Genomic DNA, 25,735 nt, shown 5'->3' with positions numbered 1-25,735 from the left:
CAGAGTTTAAAATTGTAACGGACTGGGGACCTGCTACAAAATTAGGCTTGGTTCCTTCAAAAGTGGGAATACATTGTTAATCTGCAGCATATAAAAGGATAACTTCCAGAGCCGGTCCTGACTAACTCTGCTAGGACTGGTCAGAGAAGACAGAGGACAGCCAGTTACGTCTGAATTTGAGATAAACAACAAGTAATGAGTTGTACAGGTGGGTCACAAAATCACTCCTGTAATTTAACTTGTAAAATAACTGTATTCTCATTTGCTAAATCTGGTAACCCTACCAGAGATGGAAAGGAGAATGGGTAAAGGGACGTGGAGCTAGCTGGTGGGGCAAAGACAGAATAACCACATCTGGCACCACAGGATCCAAGATGGGCAAGGAAGGCCTGCCATTTGCCAATCACTGGATGATTTTTCACTCATGCTATGGCTTCCCAAAGCCAAGGCAAAAGGAGAGAAAGCAAGTGAAGCTTGTGTGTGATCTTCTACCTTCAGGAGTGAGCTGGTGTTTTCAGATCTTCCTACTGCCATACTCTATCTCACCTCCATCTGGAGACCTGTTCTCTCAAGGTGGGGGCAGTACTGGTCCTCAAAGTCTCCCTGAGGGTAACCATGGGCAAGAGCCTCAGGTCTTAAACTCTTCATACAGCTCAGCAGCAGTTTTAAAAAGAGCTGGTCCATGCTTCAGTTTCATCTACATGTATAGGAGGAAACAGGCCCTGGATGTTCCTAACAACAGAGCCCTGAAATACATGAAGCGAAAACTGATGGGATTGAAGGGGCTAACAGACAATTCAAAAACAGTAGTTGAGACCCCAATTCCTCACTTCCAATAACAGATAGGACCACTGGGCGGAAGATCAACAAGGAAACAGAAGAAGTGAACAAAACAATAAACTAACTAGACCTACCGGACCTAGACATATGGAACACTCTACCCAACCACAGCTGAATATAACTTCCCCTCATGTGCACCTGAAATGTTCTCCAGGACAGAACTAATGCTAGGCCATTAAACACAAGCCTCAGTAAATTTAAAAGGATGGAAATCATTTAAGTATATCCTCCAAACGCAATGGGATAATATTGGAAACAAAGGAAGAAAATTTGAGAAATTCACAACTATGTGAAAATTAAACAATACACTCCTGAATAACCAAGAAGAGGAAGAAAAAAAAAGAAATCACAAGGAAAATGACCAAAAAATTTGAGATGAATGGGGAAAAAAAAGCGCCCAAATACCAAAACCTATGGAATGCAGCTAACACAGTGCTTAGAAGGAAATATATAGTATATATAAAATCATCTAGCCTTCTACTTTAAGGAACTTAAAATAAATAAATAAATAAATAAATAAATAAATAAATAAATAAATAAATAGCAAACGACCCAAAGCAAACAGAAGGGAGGAAAGACTCAAATTATTAAAATCAGGAATAAAAGAGGGAGCATTACTACTATCCTCAGAAGAAAAAAAGCTTGTAATGGAATATTATAAATAATTGTACACCAATCAATTAGAGAACTCAGAGGAAGTGGACACATTCTTAGAAAGACACAAACTACTAAAACTGACTCAAGAAGAAATAGAAAATCTAGACAGATCTGTACTAAGTAAAAAGATTGAGGCAGTATTTTAAAAACTACCCACAAAGAAAAGCTCGGGATCAGATAGCTTCACGGGTGATTTCTACCAAATATTTAAAGAATTAACATCAATCTTCCACAAATTCTTCCAAGAAATAGAAGAGAAGAGAACCCCTCCCAACTGATTTTATAAGGCTAGTGCCATCCTGATACCAAAACCAGAAAGAGCTAACACAAGAAAACTACAGACCAACATCTTTTTATGAATATAGACACAATTAGACAGTGGTGATGGTTGCACACCTCGGTGAACATACTAAAAAAACATTATACACTTTAAATGGGCGAATATTATGGTCTGTGAAATATATGCTTAAAAAAAAAAAGGATACCCCTGGTGAGGACTTTGTAGACACAAGAATTCCTAACACTTACCAGCCCTTGGGAGGTTTACAAATAAAGTGGGCAAGAATTAAGAAAAGCTGGAGTTGGTGGGGTGAGGGTGGAGGCTATTTTGGGGATAATAGAATGTTTTCACTTTTCAGAGAAGGAACAGCTGTTAGACAAGAGTGGGAGGCAATAAAAACACAGAAACTAATTCCATTTGGCATTAAAAACATCTGGTTGTCAACACACAAAATTCTTTAGAATTCACTGCTTCAAGTTGAACTGGCATGAGTGACCTATGTCAGGTTAACATGTTTTTGGCTAGTAAGACCAGACGCTTATGAAACTAAGAACAATTTCTGACCCTACTGTTTGAGGAAGTACAAGGCAGAATGCATTCATGTTTTCAGTGGATAATCCAAACATGTTCAACTACCTGCTCCCATAAGCAATGTCTCTTCTGAGTCACAGAAGAGCAGATGGTTCTGAGCACTACCTTTGGCATCAGAGCTTTCTGGGTTTGAATTCTGATTTTGCCACTCATGGGCTGTGAGCACTCTGTGAGCACCTGCAGTGCTGGTGTAGGTTTTTTTTTAAATTTTTATTTATTTTTGACAGAGAAAGAGAGACAGAGCATGGGCGGGGAGGGGCAGAAAGAGAGGGAGACACAGAATCCGAAGCAGGCTCCAGGCTCTGAGCTGTCAGCACAGAGCCTGACGCGGGGCTCGAACCCACAAACCGTGAGATCAGAGTCCAGAATGCTAACCATTACACAATGGAACCCACTCACAAACCGTGAGATCATGACCTGAGCTGAAGTCAGACACTCAACCGACTGAGCCACCCAGGTGCCCCATAGTATAGGTTTTAAGTAAGATAATGTCCGCAAAGTCTCTGGGTCATTGTGGGCACTCGGTAAACAGTGTTATTGCTACCCTTTCCATTTTAATGAAATGAACACTCAAAGCAAAGCCTACATCATGGAAAGGTACCATTTTAGGATGGCTAGGCTGTATACTTATTACGGCATTATTTTATACCAATTTTAGTTAGTGCTTAAAAATGGGTGAAGATTGGGGTGCTGGGGTGGCTCAGTTGGTGGTTGGTGAGTTCAAGCCCCGTGTCGTGCTGATGGCTCAGAGCCTGGAGTCGGCTTCAGATTTTGTGTCTGCCTCTCTCTCTGCCCCTACCCCACTCATGCTCTGCCTGTGTCTCTGTCAAAAAATAAATAAAACTTTTTTAAAAAATTAAAAAAAAAAAAAGGGTGAAGACTTTGCAAGGCCTGTAGTGCCCAGGTTGTCCAGGGACCCATGGGCCAAGGTGCTATACCTGACAGCAAAAATGACCCATCTCATGCTTGTATGTCCTTCATGGCCACTAGCCCAGGAGGAGCCAGGCTGACAAGTACCTGACTTTCCAAACTCCTGGTCACAAGCCAGTCCTAATTTAGGGCTGTGTTTTTGTACCTTAAAAATTAATTCTCCTGCAGACTTTAAGCTGTATTACAAAGCTGTAATCAAGACAGTATGTTACTGGCACAAAAAACAGACACTCAGATCAGTGGAACAAAATAGAGAACCCAAAAGTGGACCCACAAACGTATGGCCAACTAATCTTTGACAAAGCAGGAAAGAATATCCAGTGATATAAAGACAGTCTCTTCAGCAAGTGGTGCTGGGAAAAGTGGACAGCGACATGCAGAAGAATGAACCTGGACCACTTTCTTACACCAGGTTCTTTGACCTCAGCCACAGCAACTTCTTACTCAACACGTCTCCAGAGGCAAGGGAAACAAACGCAAAAATAAACTATTGGGACCTCATCAAAATAAAAAGCTTCTGCACAGTGAAGGAAACAATCAACAAAACTAAAAGGCAACGGACGGAATGGGAGAAGATATTTGCAAATGACATATCAGATAGAGGGTTAGTACCCAAAATCTATAAAGAACTTATCAAATGCAACACCCAAAAACAAATAATCCAGTGAAGAAATGGGCAAAAAGACATGAAGAGACACTTCTCCAGAGAAGACATCCAGCTGGCCTACCGACATATGAAAAAATGCTCAACTTCACTCATCACCAGGAAAATACAAACCAAAACCACGAGACACCACCTCACACCTGTCAGAATGGCTAACATTAACAACTCGGGCAACAACAGATGTTGGCAAGGATGCGGACAAAGAGGATCTCTTTTGCACTGCTGGTGGGAATGCAAACTGGTCCAGCCACTCTGGAAAACAGTATGGAGGTTCCTCAAAAAATTAAAAATAGAACTACCCTACGACCCAGCAATTGCACTACTAGGTATTTATCCAAGGGATACAGGTATGCTATTTCAAAGGGGCATATGTACCCAATGTTTATAGCAGCACTATCGACAATAGCCAAAGTATGGAAAGAGTCCAAATGTCCATTGATGAATGAATGGATAAAGAAGAGGTGGTATGTGTATATATATATATACATATATGTATGTATGTGTATATATATATATATATGTATATATATATATATATATATATATGTTTGTGTATATATATATATATACATACACTCCATTGTTTATGTGTGTGTGTGTATATATATATAACTACGTGGATGGAACTAGGGGGTATAATGCTAAGCGAAATTAGAGAAAAACAAAAATCATATGACTTCACTCATATGAGGACTTTAAGATACAAAACAGATGAACATAAGGGAAGGGAAACAAAAATAATATAAAAACAAAATATAAGAGACTCTTAAATATGGAGAACAAACAGGGTTACTGGAGGGGTTGTGGGAGGGGGGATGGGCTAAATGGGGAAGGGCATTAAGGAATCTACTCCTGAAATCATTGTTGCACTCTATGTTAACTAACTTGGATGTAAATTTAAAAAATTAATTAAAAAAAATTAATTCTCTTGGTCTCACGACATTCTATCCTGGAAACCTGTTTCCCTTCTGGATGGGCCCTGGACTTTGAGCAGAAAGGAAACAGCATCCCGGGGCAGAGCACCATAAAGTGGGGCATGTACGGTGGACGTTGAGTGGGAAGGAGGTCAATGGACCCTGGACAGAGGTGCTGAAGGCCTCGGCACCCATCCTCAGGAGGAAGAAGAATCAGGTAGACCCTCAGAGCACCAAATGGCCACTTCCCTCTTCATCCTGGAAGTTTACCTGAATGCTGCAATTCCTGAATGGGGAGTATCCATCAAAACCCGGGACCCAGGAGATCAGCACGCTGTGTGCTGTGCTGTTGTAGACACTGACTTCAGTTGGTGGGGAGGGAATTGCTATGCAAAAACAAAGACACACAAACAAACACAATTATAAACCACAGGCGGCCACAGCTACCAAACAAACACATTAATACCAAACCTGTTTCCATTTCTTAAGATTAGGAAAATTAAACCCAAGTTTTAAAAAGAAGCCAGGTTATGCCTGAGAGTAATACGTATGAGCTTACAGACAGGGCTTCCCTTGATAGCATGGTTCTGCCTGGGCCAGAGGAGTGGAGCAGAGACCTGCTTTCCCACCCACTGATGATGTGAGAACTTAGCTGGGGAAGGATGTCAAGACATCTATTTCCTTCACCGAGCTGGTGTTCACTGTTCTACTGTACGCGGGCACGTCCCTGGGTGCTAGTGTTCTACATGGGATCAAAGGCTTGTGCAGCTCTGGGTTGAGAAGGGGAGACCCACATTACCTGAGATCGAGAGAGCCCCGAGCCGAGGAGAAAGAGTGTTATGGTAGCATGAGTGTGCGTGTGTGGCTGAGTGGGGAGAAGCTTTCTAGTCGGGGAGAGTCAGTTCAGGCAAAAGGGCCAACTGCATCTCCTGGGAGTGGAGGCAGGTAATACCATAGGTGTGCAACGATCCTGGCCACATGGGGGACACGAGTAGACCCTTTAATTAGAATCTAGGAAGGACCGGGGCGCCTGGGTGGCTCAGTCGGTTAAGCATCTGACTTCAGCTCAGGTCACGATGTCATGGTTTGTGGGTTTGAGCCCCACATCGGGATCCGTGCTGACAGCATAAAGTCTGCTTCCGATCCTCTGTTCCTCTCTCTCTGCCCTTCCCCTGCTCTCTCAAAAATAAACTTAAAAAAAAAAAAAACAACAACACAGAATCTAAGAAAGATCTGAAGTCTGGGGAATCTTATTTTATGCTAAATTTAATTCTTAATTAGTAGTGATGATCACATTTATAAGCAAAAATGAGGACTGTTGTTTGTTGTTTTTTTTTTTAACATTTATTTTTGAGACAGAGAGAGACAGATCATGAGCAGGGGAGGGTCAGAGAAGGAGGGAGGGAGAGAGGGAGACACAGAATCCGAAACAGGTTCCAGGTTCCAAGCTGTCAGCACAGAGCCTGACGCGGGGCTCGAACTCACGGACCGCGAGATCATGACCTGAGCCAAAGTCGGTTGCTTAACCTACTGAGCCACCCAGGCGCCCCCGAGGACTGTTGTTTTTGAGTGCTTACTATGGTCTGGCATAGTAAGTTATGTACCTAGTAGTTATGTACATCGTAGTTACGGACTTTGCTTCATCTATTCGTTGCTAGAACCCTATCAGACAGGTAGTCTTCCAATCCTCACTGACGGATGAGGAAACTGAGGATCAGAGAAGTTAAAAATTCACCAAAGATCACAGAGCTCATAAGCAGTACAACAGGGACTTGAACTCAGGTCTGTCTGACCCCAGAGCTGTCAGGTCTGTCTGTCCCTCAGCAGAACACTGGAGGCTGGTTGCAGGAGGCAGTAAGCCCATTACTGTGGGCACCAGCAGGCACTGGGGAGTCTGGTTACCACCTAGCCGGCTCTATGGCCCAGGCCACAGTTTAAATGCCTTTTCTAAACTCTGTTCCTTTTTCTATTAATGAAGATAGTAACAGCACTGCTCCATGGGGCTGTGGTGAGGACCGAATAAGGTAACACAGGGACGAGGGTTGGGGAACGTGTGGGAGACATAAAGGCAAAGACAGGGTGGGCAGGAGGTGGGGGAAGGAGAGCTGAGACCATGTAAAGTGCACTGGGTACCATATTCAGGAGTTTCTGTTTACTAATAGACACACAGCTTGGTGAACGGGAAAGAATCGGCACTTTGACTCACTTCCCTGAATAGACTATTTGTAGAATCACCCTCAAATGTCTGCCTTTCCGGATCATCATTTGGCCATGTGTATTATAGTTAATAATAGATTATAAGAAGGGAGGCTTGGTTGCTTTGGCATAATTTTTTTAAAAAATGAAAGCCCAAAGCATAAGTTTTAGAAATGGGATTGATTTAAAAAAAAAAAAATAAGCTGACATGCTGTGTGAAACAGAAAATGTCAAAAACTGTCAACTCGTTTCATATAAATTTTTACATTATAAGGTGTTTGCACTTTACGAAAATGTCTTTATAACTTCACGCCTACTCATGAATTCCTGAAATTCCCAACATTTCTTTTGAAAATTGTCATAATGAGACTTGAAATGAGGAAGGAAGTTATACAGTTCCTCTGGGAGTAAGTTTCAGTTTGCTCTTTTTTTTCTTTGTTTTGTTCCAATGAACTTTCAGAAAATGCTCCCTCATCACCTTCATCTAGTTGTTTGCCAAAATGAAAGTGTAACTTCTTTTGCAATTTTGAGTCCCCCACTGTATATTACCTTTTACCTCATTATTAAACACATTCTGCTTTTTGCTTGTGTTGTTTCCCCAAGATTAAGACCAAAAGGAATATGAACTCAATATTTGCTTCTCGTTATTTAAATGAAGAACAAATAAACATAAAATTTGCTTGAGTTTCTATGAGAGAAGGTAAGAAATATGATTTGAAAAGGCATAAAATGACAGTATTGACTTTCAGGTTCCAGGTTTTGATAACCTTGATCCCATGGAGAGAGGAGGATGAGGCAGACGACTGGATTGTAATATCTCTAATAGCACAGGGGTCTTCAAACACAACTCTTCCCTTATGTTATATCCCAGCTCAGGGGAAGGGAGAGCGACAAGAAGATTAGGAGGAAGAGGCACAGGGGCTCTGGGCTCTCGGGCAGCAGCCGGGGGAGACTTGCTTCAGCCCCAGCTGCCCTGGAAGGACAGAGCCCATTCCTTCAATCAATGCCCTAAGCCACCCGCCCCCCCACCCCTGCAGGCTCTTCAAGGGGCAATGGGGACTAGTTCAAGGTGGCAGAGGGAAAGATGAAAACAGGAGCTAAGAAAATCAAGGGTAGACATCACAGCCTAGTTTCTTCTCAGACTAAGCAAAACTATATGAACTCATGTTTATCAAAGATGTAAGCACCAGGCGCTGTTATGAAAGCTTTTACTTGCACTGTCTTATTTAAGCCTCAGAAACAGGTAGATTCTGTAATTATCCCGATTTTATACTGAAGCCAGAGAGGTTAAGTGACTTGTCCAAGGTCACAAAGGAAGTCACTGGGGAAGCCAGGGCTCAAACCCAGGTAGCTGGCTGCAGAGCTCAGGGGCTTGGGGGACATGGCCTTGGTGCTTACCTTTGATGTTGATCTGCACACCCTTGGACACGGTCAGCCCTTTGTCATTGTGGGCCTCACAACTGAAGACAGCCATCTCGGTCAGACCTGGAATGGAAGGGGACTCATGAGACCAGTCACCGAGAAACAGGCTGCGGTTCACCAGAACCCTACGGTTGTCTTAGCAATCTTTTACTTTTTGGTTCATTGCTTCAAGTCATAAATGCCAAGTTAATTTGAAAAGTATGCTGGTGGTTGAAAAACAAACCTGGGATTAAACCCTAGCTACCAGGAGCAAGCCACCCGTGGGGCTACAAGGCAGCTGTCTTCATTTGCGTCCTTTATCTTTCCCTGATGGTGGGATGTTAGGTAACAAAGCAGTAACATTTAGATTTTTAAATTTCTGCCAGGAGGTGTGGGTATTGCTGGCCCCAATATCAAAAAGAATGTTTTTTTGAGGCTCACCTGGTCACTCCCCAGCTGGTTAGCCACAGAGTACAGACTAATCACACACCGATAACATTTCAGAATACCAAACACAGCAGGAGAAAAGTCACAGGGCTTAAAAATTTCAGACGATCTGTTGTAATGAATCCTTTTTTAATGGTAAATATCGGTCAGTTCATGCAGAATTATCATATAAACATAAGACACTATTATTACTTACAGGGAAGACACTAGGGCTGAATGAAGAAAAATTCTATCAGTTCAGAGGTTTGAAGACATCTTAGAAATGAAAAAATTAGTCTGTTTATTAGTTTTAAATAGAAAGGAAGAGAGGCAACCCAGATCTTGGTTTCTAATACTATTTGCCAACAAAAGGAACCAGAGCTCCTTAGAAAAATGGCTGATTCTCAGATTGGAGCAGGAAACCTGTAAGATGAGCCTGGAACGGAATATAATACAAACACCATGCAACACACTCACTCACACACACACACACACACACACACACACACACACACGGCTATTTTCCTAATAGCTAAAGCTGGAACAATTTGAACAAGAAAATAAAGGAAGTAGTATTGGATTGTAACGCAAAGTATAAAATAAATATTCACCAGTCGACCCTGCTATAAATAAATGATTAAATAAATGGGGAAGAACAGGCAAATCTCCCATGCAGAAGGGTTCCAAATTAATTTATGTGGATACTCTGCCCTCAGCAGGGAGGACCGTAACTCCCAACCCCTTAAGTGTGGGCTGCATGTAATGACTTCCTTCCAAAGAGGACAGTATGAAAAGGAAATAAAAGCAAAACTTTATTTTATTTATTTATTTTTTAAACTTTAGAGTGGAGAAAATGATAAACACTCCCTTGGCCACGTGACCAAGGTTAACACCACTAAGTCATGTTGACAGAATGTACCCTCGATATGATGTAATGAAAATGGCACTTCCCCTCTGTAATCTTCCTCCCAAACACCTACCACCCAAGTCTAATCAGGAGGAAAATATCAGACAGTTCAAACGGTGGAACATTCTACAAAAAACCCGACTTGTATTCCTCAAAACTATCAATGCCATTAAAGACAGAGAAAGTTTGAGAAACTGTCACAACCAAGGGGAGCCTAAAGAGACAAGACAACCGGGGCGCCTGGGTGGCGCAGTCGGTTAAGCGTCCGACTTCAGCCAGGTCACGATCTCGCGGTCCGTGAGTTCGAGCCCCGCGTCAGGCTCTGGGCTGATGGCTCGGAGCCTGGAGCCTGTTTCCGATTCTGTGTCTCCCTCTCTCTCTGCCCCTCCCCCGTTCATGCTCTGTCTCTCTCTGTCCCAAAAATAAATAAAAAATGTTGAAAAAAAAAAAAATTTAAAAAAAAAAAAAAAAAAAAAAAAAGAGAGACAAGACAACCAAATCCTGGATGAAACCATGGAACAATACAAGGGTATTAGGTAAAAACTAAGGGAATCTGAATAATGTATGGACTTGAGTTAATAAAATATATCAATATTGGTTCATTAACTGTAATGAATATATCACACTAACATAAGACGTTAACAATAGGAGAACTTGGAATGGGGTTGATGGGAAAACTGTACTATCTCCATGATTTCTAAAATCTAAAACTATTCTAAAATTTAAAAACAGGTTTGTTTGCTTTTCCTTTTTAAAAAAATTTTTAGGGGCGCCTGGGTGGCTCAGTCGGTTAAGCGTCCGACTTCAGCTCAGGTCATGATCTCGCGGTCCGTGAGTTCGAGCTCTGCGTTGGGCTCTGTGCTGACCGCTCAGAGCCTGGAGCTTGTTTCAGATTCTGTGTCTCCCTCTCTCTCTGCCCTCCCCCGTTCATGCTCTGTCTCTCTCTGTCTCAAAAATAAATAAACGTTAAAAAATTTTTTTTTAAATTTTTAATGTTTATTTATTTTTGAGAGAGAGAGAAAGAGTGTGAGTGGGGGAGGGGCAGAGAGAAATGGAGACACAGAATCTGAAGCAGGCTCCAGGCTCCAAGCTGTTAGCACAGAGATTGATGTGGGGCTCATACCCACGAACCATGAGATCACAACCCGAGCGGAAGTCAGATGCTTAACCAACTGAGCCACCCAGGCACGCTTCCTTTTTTTTTTTTTTTAACGTACAGTCATAAATACCATCTAGTAGAATCTGGAAACTTCTCTGCCTCTGGCACACAGATGTCATCTGGCACAGAGTTCACATCATGAACTGGAGAAAGGCAGAAAAAATTCTTGGAAATATACCTCCACTTGCTTCTTGCCTGAAAACCTTATTTTGTTTTCTTCTATCCATTTACTTGTATAGGAAATTCTCCATCTGATCATTTTAAAATCCAAAGCTTGTCATTAACAGTAATTAAATATTTGAAAATTCAGAGGAACAAGTTGCTGAGGGAAGGCCAGCTGGGCATCAGCCCAGAAAGGCCGTGCCATGTTGGGTGTCCACGTGGTAAATGCTGTGCCAAGGCTGGGCCAAGTGGCCAGAGCGTCTGCAAGAAGTTCTAGGAAGAAATGCGAACCTAATCCCTTTTATGTCGGTGCTTCTCCTGAGGGTTACAAGTGCAATGAAACATCAGAGCCTCTGGGGTTCAGTTTTTTCCCATCCAGAAATTAGTCCAGGCACCTGAACTCTGCTGACTAGACAAATCTCTCAAGAAAACACGAACCTGCGTATCTCTGTCCTACAAACCCACAGTGACTTTTCACTTCTCGAAAATAATGTTCTGTCAGAATGTGACAGCCACTTCAGGTATTTTAATTTTCTGAGGTAAGGAGTATTGCCTTCAGACTGGAGGAAAATCCTCTTAGATTCCCTTGACAATTCCAAGAGCTAAGAAACTAAAATCCCAGGTCGGAGCCATCGCTCTTCACATTTTTGGTCATTCCCTTTTGGCTGACGGATGAAACTGCTAATAGTTTGTGTGATCGTTTAAGAAATATTTATTTCACTGAAGAGGAATATTTACCTCAAACCCATTAGCCGCATCTATAAAAGGACACCCTTGGATACCCTGCCTTAGGGGTCTTTAGGTATTTTGCTTGTATGCCTCTCAAATAATTTTGAAAAATACATGCAGCTTCTCATATATTTTGAGGTTTGCATCTTAAATTTTTTATAATTTAAACAGCTGCAAAGAATATAATTTCAGGTACTCAGACATTTTAAAGTAAAATTCCTTTGAAGGCACCTATGTAGCATACTCAAGACTGGGATGGGAAAACTGAAACAATTTTCCTCCAGCTGCCAGAAGTTTTCCATCATGATTTTCTACTTCCCCTGCAGATTTTTACCCTAATGGCATAAGTGTGTGGGTTTGGAAGCACTTCTTGGCAACAAAAATACACATGCAGGTTGAGATACAGATTGATGATCCTTACCATTATTATTAGGGCACAACTCATCAAGACAATATATATAATTCTTAAATGTAAACAGTAAAATTTTACTGGAGGGGCAACTCCTTTGCTGAACAAAATTTGGAATTTTCTATGTAATGATCTGGAAATTTCTTAACATTATAGTGCCAAAACACTATAGCAGCCACTGTCAAAGTGTGGTCTAGAAACTCCTGGGCATCCCAGAGGCTCTTTAAGGAGCTCTTAAGATGAAAACTATTTTTATAATAATAATAACAACAACAATACTAATAATAATGGTAAGATGTTATTTGCCATTTCCACTTTCATTCTCTCAGAAATGCATGATGGAATTTTCCAGAAGAATTTTCCAGAAGCTGTATGTTGTGTGATGATGCCATTAGCTCTCTCAGCTAATGGAGTATGGGCTTGTTTATTTTTGTGCTTTAAAAGTTTTGTTTTAATTTCTCATTCAGTACTTACCAATAGATAGAACTCACATAAACGAAACCTCTTTGGTTCTCAATAATTTCTAAGACTGTCAAGGGATCTTGAGACCAAAGCATTTGAGAATTGATACTCCATAGTGACTCCAGATAAGTCAGGGAGAGGTCTTTCTTCTTTTGCAAAATGAGGGAGAGATGACTGGGAAGCAAGAGTTGGAAAAGAAGCATTGACATAGCATTGGGACTTTGGGTACTCTTGTCAGGCACTGATTTTACAAAAGAAGATAGACATGTCCCAGATGAGGATTGAGACCTTATCCTTCTAAGCCACTGCATGGTGTCCGTACAGCCAACCATTATTTCACAGTCCGGACTGTGATGCTTTGGTTTTCATGCTGAAGCATCACCTTTAACCTTCCAAGTCATAAGCTCTCAAGTAAGACGCCCATTTCACAGGCTCCATGAACACGCAAAACTTGGCTTATATTTAGAAAAATCTGCTTTGGCTCAATCAGAAAATACAGAGAGCTGCCGTGCAATTTATATTTTTAATACAGTTGAGCTAAACACAGTTATTTGACTTCAATTACTCTTGTCAAAATGCTTGGGAAACACTTGAGTACAAAATACAGATCACATTCCAAACTGGTCAGAAGGTCCTGGAGAAAAACAAGAGGGTGGATTCATTTCATGAGATCCGTGGTCTAGCAACAGATCCCTAAGTAAGACAACTGGGGCCCCTTCAGAGCTGCAAGGTTTATCAATGCTGAAAGTGAAACCGCTGATCAGGACCATGATGTTAGGTTAAGTGGGAAGTCGCTTTTCCTTTCTGTGTTTCTTTTCAAAGTGCACACAAAGTCAGGAAAACAATCTCTAGCAAATTCTCTGGCACAAGACATCCACATTAATATGGAATTGCCCAGAAATAGCTAAACCACCTATTATAGCAGTACTTCCTGTGCCCTGGGGTGGTTAATGCCCATAGGCCAGACGCCAGCAGGAAAAAGTAGAACCTGGTTCAAACCAAAGTTAACTTTCTCCAAAAGCAGGTGGGCCCAAACTCAAGGCCAAATATAGTCTTCTTCGCTTAATATATTCAGTTATGTATACTTCCTCTGGGGGCTCCTGGGTGGCTTAGTCAGTTAAGCGTCAGACTTTGGCTCAGGTTACGGTCTCACCGTTTGTTAATTCGAACCCCACACCGGGCTCTCTGCTGTCAGCACAGAGCACACTTTGGGTCCTCCCCCTCTCTCTGCCCTTCCCCCCCAACTCAAAGATAAATAAATATATATACTTCCTTTACGTAATGGCACTAGCTTCCCAGCTAGAGACTCACGCATAAGCCCGGGTTGAATATAACAACTAGTGTATGCTGGGAAAGACCGCTGCCTGTCACTTTCCTCTTCTCTGTCTGGATGAACAATAACCACCGGACTGGAATAGACATTGAAGTTTTATAGTCTGAGTCCTTGTGGCTTTCCAGAGGAAAAAATCATCCACTCCCCTAAATCCCCACCCTACCACCCACTCTCTCCCAAGTGACTCCAGCACTGGAGCCTCTAATCTCTCTTGAGCCAGGTCCTCTCCCAGTGGGCCATCCACTTTACTGTTACGTCTCACCTAACTCATCACAATTGTTCATGCCCCTCTTGCTTGGTCTTCTGCTGGTTTAAAAAAAGATTGCCTCGGGGCGCCTGGGTGGCGCGGTCGGTTAAGCGTCCGACTTCAGCCAGGTCACGATCTCACGGTCTGTGAGTTTGAGCCCCGCGTCAGGCTCTGGGCTGATGGCTCGGAGCCTGGAGCCTGTTTCCGATTCTGTGTCTCCCTCTCTCTCTGTCCCTCCCCCGTTCATGCTCTGTCTCTCTCTGTCCCAAAAAAATAAAATAAACGTTGAAAAAAAAAAAAATTTAAAAAAAAAAATAAAAAAAGATTGCCTCTGGGGTGCCTGGGTGGCTCAGTTGGTTAAGTGTCCAACTTCGGCTCAGGTCATGATCTCACGGTTTGTGGGTTTGAGCCCCGCCTCGGGCTCTGTCCTGACAGCTCAGAGCCTGGGGCCTGCTTCGCATTCTGTGTCTCTCTCTCTCTCTCTCTCTCTCTCTCTCTCTCTCTGCCCCTCCCCCACTCACATTCTGTCTCTCTCAAAAATGAATAAATGTTAAAAAAAAATTGTAAAAAAAGATAGCCTCTGGCATAAGGTTTGAAAGATATTTTATTTTATTATTATTCGTTTTTTTAAGTAGGCTCCATGCCCAATGTGGAGCCTGAACTCAAAACCCTGTGATCAAGAGTTGCACGCTCTACCCATGGAGTCAGCCAGGCACCCCTGAAGGATATTTTAAAGAACATTCAGTAACAGGATGTTTTCTTGAGGAAAGGACAATCAGTGTTGCTGGGAAAGCAACTTGTAAGAGCACCAGTTGGGCCAATTCTTTGAGTTCTGGATTAAGCAACCCTTTCATTCCCCCCCCCCCCAGAGCAAAATAGGCAAAGCAACAGAAGCAGACCCCGCATAAAGGAAATTGCTCATTAACTTGGAACATCCTATCTGCCCTGAATTCATTCAATCAACAGATATTTACTGAGTACTTACTAGGTGTCAGACATTTTCCCAGGCACTTGGGGTATATTCATGAATAAAAGAGATCCCTGCCCTTACAGAGCTCACATTCTCACAGAGGGAAGTAGGTGGGAAATAATAACCTTCATAAATAAGTAAGCTGCAAGCTCTATCAGAAGGTGGTTAATGCTATGAAAAAAGAGAAAAGGATCAGAGATCCAGGGGTGGGTGGGGAAGTGGGCTGTGATTTTAAATATTCAGGTCAGAGGTGGCTCCTGAGGGAAAGGCCCAATGTAAGGGGTGGGGTGGAGGGTTCTAGGCAAAGGGAAAAGGCCTTTGCTCTGTCCTCTAAGTAGGATGGGAAACCTGGAGCTGTGAGCAGGAGACTGACATGATCTAACTTGTGTTTTATCAAGATCATTCCGGTTGCCACACTGAGACTACACCTAAAGCAAGTAGGTCCCTTAATAGCTCCAAATTTTTTCCTGATCTGAAAACGGGTATCAAAAATGCCTAACTGTATCTCAACTTGCTATGAAGTTCAAAGTCAGTCTTTATAGAAAGCATTGTGAAAATTATGAACTGATATATAAATTGTAGTTATTTTAGAATTTATTTACTATTATTATTATTCCAATGAATACTATTAACTCTATCCCACTAAAACCTAAAGCTGCCTTAGCTGTTACCTAAATGTGGATTTAAAAATGAAATGAGTATTTTTAAAAAATAAAAACCAGACAGATCAGCAGAAGTCCACCACTCTTGACAGAAAGGTAGCTCCGAATTGACAATGAGATAGTAACCACTGCATATAATGAGATAGTAACCACTCATGTAAAAATTTTTGTAACAGGTAACATTTGAGTTATTCCTGTAGGTTGCCCCTGTACCAAGGGCCTTACCCTCATTATTTCACTGAATTCTCATAAATGTTCTACGAGGTAGACACTGTTATTACCCTATTTTAGAGAAGAAAGTAGAATAATTTGCCTAGGGACACACAACAGTGAAGCAGTTTTAGCATATGTCATAGCTAGGAATCCCAACCACTAACCTACAATGCACTCTGCCATTAAATACCATACAGCAAAACCTTTGGCAGTTCTGTTCTTTATTTTGGGATTGGGTTTTGCCCAAGACAAAGTGCTTTTTTATTTTAAAAAAAATTTTTTTTAACGTTTATTTATTTTTGAGACAGAGAGAGGCAAAGCATGAACAGGGGAGGGTCAGAGAGAGGGAGACACAGAATCCGAAACAGGCTCCAGGCTCTGAGCTGTCAGCACAGAGCCCGACGCAGGGCTCCAACTCACGGACCGCGAGATCATGACCTGAGCCGAAGTCGGTTGCTTAACCGACTGAGCCACCCAGGCACCCCGACAAAGTGCTTTTTAAAAACAAAACTTTGGGGCCCCTGGGTGGCTCAGTCGGTTGAGCGTCTGACTTCGGCTCAGGTCATGATCTCACAGCTCATGAGTTCAAGCCCCACGTCAGGCTCTGTGCTGACAGCTCAGGGCCTGGAGCCTGCTTCGGATTCTGTGTCTCCCTCTCTCTCTGCCCCTCCACCGCTTGTGCTCTGTCTCTCTCTGTCTCTCAAAAACAAATAAACATTTTTTAAACATTAAAAATAAATAAAAATCAAACTGTTTTGAAATTATTTTCAATTTATAAGAGACAGTACAATTTATTTCCTATTTCAGCAGAAATAGTACAGAGTTCTTGTACACCCTTCACCAGCTTCCCTTAATAAGATCTTACATAATGATAGTACAATGACCAAAACCAGGAAAGTGACTTTAGTACAATACTATTCACCCAAATACAGACTGTATTCAGATTTTACCAATTTTTGTTCTGTTTTATTGGGGGGAGGGGTTCTGGTATAGAGTTCCATGAAATTTTATTACAGGTACAGATTTGTATACAATTACAGAATTGCTTCAACACCAAAAAAAAAGTGCTCCCTCATGCTTTAGGAACATCCTACCCAAGCTAATCCCTGACTAGAGTCATCACTGTAAGTTTGTCATTTTGAGAATGTCATATAAATGGAATCATACAGCGTGTAACCTTTGAGATTGACTTTGTTGACTCAGAATAATGCCCTTTAGACAAAGTACTTCCTCGCTCATGTCTCTTTTTTTTTTTTTTATTTCTTAAAAGTTTTATTTATTTATTTTTTTTATTTTTTTTAATATATGAAATTTACTGTCAAATTGGTTTCCATACAACACCCAGTGCTCATCCCAAAAGGTGCCCTCCTCAATACCCATCACCCACCCTGCCCTCCCTCCCACCCCCCATCAACCCTCAGTTTGTTCTCAGTTTTTAACAGTCTCTTATGCTTTGGCTCTCTCCCACTCTAACCTCTTGTCTCTTAAAGACAGCTCTTACGTCATAGAGGGGGGCAGGAAACAAGCGGAATCAAGAGGGAAAAAGCACATGGCCTTCTTGTTCACGAATGTGCTTGCTCAAAGCAAGTATCAACAATCAAGACTCTTTAAACCACTTATCTACGTAGCACTCTCTTTGTAGAAGGGCTTGGGAAAGTTTACTTGAGTTAATTTCAAAATACAACGGCCTCTCCCTGCAAACGCGGTTTTGCATCAGCATGTGAAGCATAAAACTCCCCACACATCTCTGGTCAGGATGGCACCTCGTTCCCCAACATGAACTTTTGAGATAGATTCAGATATCACTAAAGTGTCCTCAAAATTAAACACAGATGTAAAGAAGAAGAAGACTGTTTTATGTAGTTCTTTTACAATGTTACAAAATTCAGCTGCTTGGGACTGGTCCACAGATAGAGCTGATTTGATGGAACTTGATGTGTCCAGCACCAGCCCCATGGTGGGAAGCCCACACTGTTGGACCTTTCTCCCTGGACTTCCTTAAGCCCTTTGTGTCTACAAAACGGGTGTAAAAAAAAAATCTGCTCTATTAATGTCACAGAACTGGTTAGAAATATAAATGAGAAGAGATGAGAAGGAGTATGTAAGTGCAAAAGCCATCATGCAAATACAAGTTACTTCATTATAACAATGTTCCTTTGTCCCAGTGAAGGGATCTCTGACTCAAGAGTCTGTTTGTTCATGTGTTTGTTCATTAGTTGACTCATTCATTCACACAGTTCTGATGTGCCAGGCGCTATGTTGGGTGATGGTGCTAAGATAACTAATAACTAATATGTAATAATCACACTAATTAATAATTCGGGGTGGGGAGACATGTAGATGGCTGTGCTTCCATGTGGGAGGAGGTGCAAGTGTTATGGAAGAGGCACTGTGGATACACAGACAAGGACAGGGTGTCCATAAAGGTTTTCAGAAAAGAAATATATATGGGTACACGGATGTCCACATAAGTAACAACAACAACAACCACCGCCAGAATAAAACAACCTCCATGCTCATCAACAAGGGAGTAGTTAAATAAATTATGGTCCATTCATGCACTGAGGCAATTGCCATAAACAATGAGAGGCCCATGAGTACCTACATGGAAAGATCTACAGGTCTTGGTGATCTATCTATGTGTATATGTACATATGTGAGTATACTTAAGGGAGAAAGGCCTAGAAGGAAGTGAACCAATGGCTCACATTGTGTGTGACATCTGTATGGAGAGTGAATGTGTGGAGATTCAAGGGAGACTTGACCATTTTGCTTTGGTATGTCACCATGGTTTGAATGTCTTACAGTGAACATGTGTTCACATATTACTTGTGTAACAAAAAGGCTGAAATTAATCTGCACGTGTCTTATCACTCCAATTTGAAGGAAAATAATTTATATACATACATCTACCCAAGGGTATATATTCACAGAAAAAGTTTGAAAGGAAACACATCAGTGTTTTCGTCATAATTATAAATGTGTAATGAGATGTAAAAATACTTTCTGAATTTTCTACATTTTAAACATGGAAGCATTTAATAGTTATGTAAAATAAAGTTAAAAATCTTTTCATTTTGAACTAATTATGGATTCACAGAAAGGTGTAAAGAAATACAGGGGGAAGTTGGGGCACCTAAGTGGCTCAGTCGGTTAAGCATGTAACTTCGGCTCAGGTCATGATCTCCCGGTTTGAGTTTGAGCCCCGCCTCAGGCTCAGAACCTGGAGTCTGCTTCAGATTCTGTGTCGCCGTCTCTCTCTGCCCCTCCCCCACTCATGCTCTCTCTGTCTCTCAAAAATGAATAAACGTTAAAAAAAATTTAAAGAAATATAGGGAGAAGTTTCATGTATCCTTCACCCTACCTCCCCAATGTTAACATCTTATATAACCATAGCACATTGTCGAAACCAGGAAATTGACATTTGTACAAGCTTACTTAGATTTTACCAATCATACGTAGACTCGTTTGTGTGTGTGTGTGTGTGTGTGTGTGTGTGCGCGCGCGCGTGTGTGCGTGTGCATGCACGTAGTTCTATGTAAGTTAATCACATATGCAGCTTAACAGTTCCATGTCATTTTTAAAAACACGCTATTAGGGTACAAACTGCTCTATTTCTTTTTTTTTTTTTTTTTTAACGTTTATTTATTTTTGGGACAGAGAGAGACAGAGCATGAACGGGGGAGGGGCAGAGAGAGAGGGAGACACAGAATGGGAAGCAGGCTCCAGGCTCTGAGCCATCAGCCCAGAGCCCGACGCGGGGCTCGAACTCACGGACCGTGAGATCGTGACCTAAGCTGAAGTCGGACGCTTAACCAACTGAGCCACCCAGGTGCCCCCAAACTGCTCTATTTCTATTTTACTCCTATCTTCTCTACCAAAGAAAAAAAATCTTCAAGTTAAAAAAAAGTAAAATAAAAATTGTAGTGAACTTGAAACCCAAGATAGGTTGTAGTTCTAAGAGTATACCACCATTTAGAAATAAATCAGGTCTCCCATCACAGACAAATTATATACAGCCTTGGATATGAAAAAGATTTTGCAGATATTATCACAGAAACACACTTCTACTTTCTAAGAAAACACAAATGAGGAAAAGTTGCAGAGGAACAGAGATAGATTTTGTCCCTAGTTTCATCAAATGCTACTGATCCTGGTAAGGACAGGATCACTGAGAGAGAGAAATCCATAGCAAAACTTAAGACAGGGCTATCAACGGGCGCCTGAGTGGCTCAGTCAGTTAACTATCTGACTTTGGCTCAGGTCATGATCTCACAGTTCCTGGGTTCAAGCCCCACATCGGGCTCTCTGCTGTCAGCACAGCGCTTGCTTCTGATCTTCTGTCTCCCTCTCTGCCTCTCCCCTCGCCCCCCCCCCCCACATGCACCCTCTCTCTCTCTCAAAAATAAATAAACATTAAAAAAAATGGGGGGGGGGAGAGAGAGCTATCAAACTGGTGCCTGTAAGAATGCAGAAAACTGTCACATCTAGGAGTTAGGCTCACCAACAAATCAGGTCTGATTTCAAGATGAGTTCCAAGCTGGTTTCCAGACATTCTGTGATAGTTATTAGCCCAAGGTATCGAGAACATCTCAGAAGATAAGTTGCAGAAATAAATGGGGTGAAAAAGAAAACAAAGCAGATTTACTAGTGGTTAAACAGTGGCCAAGAAAGTTGATTTAATGAACTGATGTCAACTCAGAGGCTGCCTTTATCAACAGACCACTGGACTCTGCCCTTGGTTAGAATAAAATCTAGATTTTCATCAACAACTTGAAAGAGACACAAACGGCAGCTGGCACAAAGCAGGGGGATGATTTGTTAACCAACGAGGGAAATGAGGTTCCAAATGGCCTCAGTGGGCTGAGTCAATGGCTTAAATTTTTGTAAGGATAAATGGTAGGCTGAAATTCCAAAAATAATATATATACAAGAAATAGGAGAGCTCTGGGGCACCTAGGTGCCTCAGTTGGTTAGGCATCTGACTCAAAAAAAATTTTTTTTTAATGTTTTATTTATTTTTAAGACAGAGAGAGACAGAGCATGAGTGGGGATGGGGCAGAGAGAGAGGGAGACACAGAATCTGAAGCAGGCTCCAGGCTCTGGGCTGTCAGCACAGAGCCCGACACGGGGCTCGAACTCACAAACTGTGAGATCATGACCTGGGCCAAAGTCTGACGCTCAACGGACTGAGCCACCCGGGCGCCCTGAGGCATCTGACTCTTGATTTCCATTCAGATCATGATCTCACAGTTCCTGAGTTCAAGCGCCGCATCAGGCTCTGTGCTGGCAGCCTGGAGCCTGCTTGGGATTCTCTCTCTGTCTCTCTCAAAATAAATAAATAAACATTAAAAAAAAAAAAAAAAAAAAAAGAACCAGGAGAGCTTTGACTTTGGAGTAACTGATGAGATAAAAGACCTAAGGATTTCAGTTAACCTCAAACTATTAGCCTTCATCAAAAAAGTCATGCAAACTGCATTACCAAGAATATCGTGTCCAAAACACATTACTGCGGCCTCCCCTGAACTTATGCGTGTCTTTTCAAAACAACACCAGGGCACCTGGGTGGCTCAGTTGGTTAAGCATCTGACTTCGGCTCATGTCGTGATCTCACCGTTCATGAGTTCAAGCTCTGCATCAGGCTCTGTGCTGACATCACGGCGCATGGAGCCCACTTAGAGGTCTGTGTCTCCCTCTCTCTTTGCCCCTCCCCTGCTCATGCTCTGTTTCTCTCTTTCTCTCAAAAATAAAATAAATATTCAAAACAACACCAACATCACTAAACTCTCTCAGAAAACAGAGATGGTAGGGATACTTCCTAACTAGTTTTATGAGGTCAACAATACCCTGATACCAGAATCTGACACTACAAAAACAAAATTACAGCCCATTTCCCTCATAAGCATTTTTGTACAATAAGGAATTTAGCTTTTGTCCCTTATAATTTCCTGAGTGACAGGAGTGGCTTTGTTACACTAATGAGGTGACTCACAATTGGCCCCTACAGAAACTGGTCAAGAGAATGACCAGCCATGTGATAAGAGGGTTGAGGAGTCTGGAGATTGTGTTCAATCACATGGCCAATGGTTTAGGCTTTCTTTCTTTCTTTCTTTTTTTTTTTTTTAAATGTTTGTTTATTTTTGAGAGAGAGAGAGAGAGAGAGACAGAGAGAGAGAGAGAGACAGAGGGCAAGCAGGGGAGGGGTAGGGAGAGGGAGACAAAGAATCTGGAGCAGGCTGCAGGCTCTGAGCTGTCAGCACAGAGCCCAATGTGGGGCTCGAACCCACAAACCATGAAATCATGACCTGAGCTAAAGTCAGATGTTCAACCAACTGAGCCACCCAAGTGCCCCCACATGGCCAGTGATCTAATCAGAAGTGCCTATGTAAGGAAACCTCCACAAAAAAAATCTGCTCCCCAAAGCTTAGTAGAGTGGCCTTTTCCTGGATCTGCCAGGAGGGTGAAACACCCTAATTCAAAGAGGAGAGGGCACAGAAGCTCTGCATTGAGGACCCTCCCAGATATCACCCAAGGCGTACGTCTTGTAACAAAACTGTAATCATTAAGTATTGTAAATATTTCCTGAGTTCTTATGATCATATGATAAAAAAATACAATTTTTGGCAAACTGAGAATAGAAAGAAACATCTTCAACCTAGTGAAAGGCATTGTCCCAAACCCACAGTTTATTTCATACTTGGTGACTGGGACAGACACATCCACTCTCCCCACTTTTATTCGGCATTGTGCTGGAGTCTTGGCCACTAAAATAAGGAAAGGGACAGAGATAAAAAGACAAGGATTGGACAGATAGACGTAAAACTGTCTCTACTGGCAGGTGACATGTCTACACAGAAAATCCAAGGAATCTACAAAACAACAACAATAAAGCCCTCTTAGAATTAACACATCAATGTCACAAGGTTGTAGGATGTAAGATCCACATACATAAATCCGTTTATTTTCTATATACTAATAGTAAACAATTGGGAAATGAAATCAAATGTGCTACTTACCAACACCAGCAACATAAAATATTTAAGAATCCCTTTAACAAGTGACCTATAAGACCTCTACATCAAAAACTATAAAAAAATTCCTGAGAGAAATTAAAGGAGACCTAAATAAATGGACAGTGTGTGTTCTGGGATCAGAAGTCTCCATATTATTAAGATGCGACCTCTCCCTAAATTGATCTAGAAATTCAGTACAATTGCAGAAGTGCCTGGTTGGCTCAGTTGGTTAAGCATCTGACTCTTGATTTTGGCTCAGGTCATGATCTCATGGTCGTGACATCGAGCCCCGCTATGCTGGGTGTGAAGACTGCTTAAGATTCTTTCTCTCCCTCTGCCCCCTAAGCCCTCGCTCCATGCGCATGCACGCTCCCTCTCTCAAAAAACAAAAAAAAAAACAATAAAAAAAAATACAGTTGCGGGGTGCCTGGGTGGCTCGGTTAAGCGTCCGACTTCAGCTCAGGTCATGATCTCGCAATCTGTGACTTCAAGCCCCGCGTCAGGCTCTGTGCTGACAGCTCAGAGCCTGGAGCCTGCTTCGGATTCTGTGTCTCCCTCTCTCCATCCCTCCCCTACTCACACTGTCTGTCTTTCAAAAATGAATAAACGTTAAAAAAAAAATTGCAAACAAAATCACAACAGACTCTTGCAAAACCGTCAAGCTGATTCTAAGATTTATATGAAAATAGGCAAAAGACCTGAAGTGACACTTCACCTAAAGGATATGTGACTGGTCTATAAGCACAAGAAAAAAATGAAATTTTTTAGGGAAATGAAATGCAAATTAAAAATTTACCATTTCACATCCACTAGGGTGTCTAAAATGAAAAACTAACCATAGCAAACGTTGGCAAGGATGTAGATAGGGCATCTGGAATGCTCATCCACTGTTGCTAGGAATAGAACTTGGTGTAACTTCAGAACACAGTTTGGTGGTTTCTTTAAAAGTTAAACATATACCTAGTATTCGATCCAGCAATTCTTCTCTCAGGTATTATCCGAAACAAAATAAAAACGCATGTCTCCCAAAAAACTTGCACACAAATATCTGTAGCTGCTTTATCATAGCCAACTCCTGTAAACATCCCAAACGTTCACCACACAGACAAACAAAATGTAGCATATCCATACCATAACAGTGCTATTAGCAGTAAGCACAAAGTACTCCTACAACAACACGGATGAATCCCAAAAATGTCACATTGAGGGAAAGAAGCCTGAGACAAAAGAATATACACTTTGTGACTCCATTTATTTAATGTTCAAGAACTAGCAAAACAGGGGCGCCGGCCTGGGTGGCTCAGTTGGTTAAGTAATCCGACTCTTGATTTCGGCTCAGGTCATGATTTCCTAGTTCGCGAGATCAAGTCCCGTGTTGGGCTCTATGCTGACAGCGAGGAGCCTGTTTGGGATTCTCCCTCTCTCCCTCTCCCCGGCTAGCTAGCGTGCACTCTCTCAAAACAAGTAAATAAACATTAAAAAAAAAAAAAAAAAAAGAACTAGCAAAAGTAATCCGTGATGACAGATATCAGTACACCATTGTCTATGAGAGGTGGGGACTGATGGGAAGGGAGCCTGAGGGGCATTCTGAGGTGATGACAATGTTCTATGCCTTGATTGAAGGGGTGGTTACATGCGTGTCTACATTTACCAAAACTCACTGAGTTGTGCATTTAAATTCTACACAACTTAACGGTATGTCAGTTTCACCTCAATAAAAACAAATGTCTTTACAGCTACCATCCTAGAAGGGGTGGGGTGTATTTTCCAAATTGACTTTGAAACTAAAAAGTAGCTTGATTATCAGCTTCTTGGGGAGACTCAAAAATAATTCAGATGGAGGGAGAGAAAACCATAATATTCCTCGTGGAGTCAGGAGTTAGGAAAATGATCCAGAGATAAAACCGAGGGGCTGGCATTCATTTGCTGGTCTATTCTTGCCATGAATATTCAGTGAGTGCTTCTATGAGTCAGGCACTGCCTTGGGACAGACAAAGTCCTTGTCCTTGCTGACCATATACTCTCTGAGAAGACAGACAAGGAAGCTACAGAAATAAATAGGGTGATTATAGACTGTGGCGAGTGCAACACATGACTGGGAGTCCATAAAGAGGTGGGAAGGTCCGAAAATAGTTGAATGACCAGGAAAGGTTTCCCAGAAGAAGTAATATTTGAGTTGTGTCATGGGGCAGAGGGCAGAGGGCAGAACAGTGCAGGCAGACAGAAGAAAGGATGCAAAGGTCCTGAGGCAGGAAGGAGGGCAATGTGTCTGAGGAAATGACAGACAATCAGGATGAGCGGTGCTTAATAAGCAGGGAGGAGAAGGTGCGTCGGGGTGGGTTGGAGAGTTGGGCGGAGGCCAGAGCTCACAGGGCCGATGGGCAGGGACAGGAGTGAGTCTGAGTGACAGTCTAAGATGACAGGGAGCCACTGAGGAGGATGGATTGGAGTGGGGACAGGGCTGGAAGCGAAGAGACCAGTTAGGGAGCTACTTACTGCACTGGTAGGGTGCTGGCAGCGGTGTGGAGCAGGGAAGGAGAGAAAACAGATTCGGGATGCGCCGTAGAAGC

General features: G+C 42.1%; 1 protein-coding gene and 1 long non-coding RNA gene across 4 annotated transcripts in view; both read right to left on the bottom strand.

The window, feature by feature from the left end:
* The window catches only part of MERTK (MER proto-oncogene, tyrosine kinase), a 152,111-nt gene that overhangs the window by 62,646 nt on the left and 63,730 nt on the right, over positions 1–25,735 (bottom strand). For all 3 annotated transcript variants that reach the window (XM_058683287.1, XM_058683288.1, XM_058683286.1), the window contains exons 5-6: positions 8,471–8,557; positions 5,147–5,262 (exon numbers count right to left, since the gene is read on the bottom strand). In XM_058683287.1, the coding sequence (XP_058539270.1) occupies positions 5,147–5,262; positions 8,471–8,557 (203 nt within the window). The remainder of the gene's footprint in view (positions 1–5,146; positions 5,263–8,470; positions 8,558–25,735) is intronic.
* LOC131484737 (uncharacterized) lies at positions 17,125–21,467 on the bottom strand. The gene is made up of 2 exons (XR_009248423.1): positions 17,627–21,467; positions 17,125–17,386 (listed from the first exon to the last, which is right to left on the bottom strand). It is a non-coding gene; the product is annotated as an uncharacterized LOC131484737 (long non-coding RNA).

This window comes from Neofelis nebulosa, chromosome 9 (genome assembly GCF_028018385.1).
Source record: "Neofelis nebulosa isolate mNeoNeb1 chromosome 9, mNeoNeb1.pri, whole genome shotgun sequence".
In the NCBI taxonomy this organism is placed as follows: Eukaryota; Metazoa; Chordata; class Mammalia; order Carnivora; family Felidae; genus Neofelis; species Neofelis nebulosa.
Note: the sequence above shows the minus strand (reverse complement) of the source record. Positions and strands in the feature narration are given on the sequence as shown.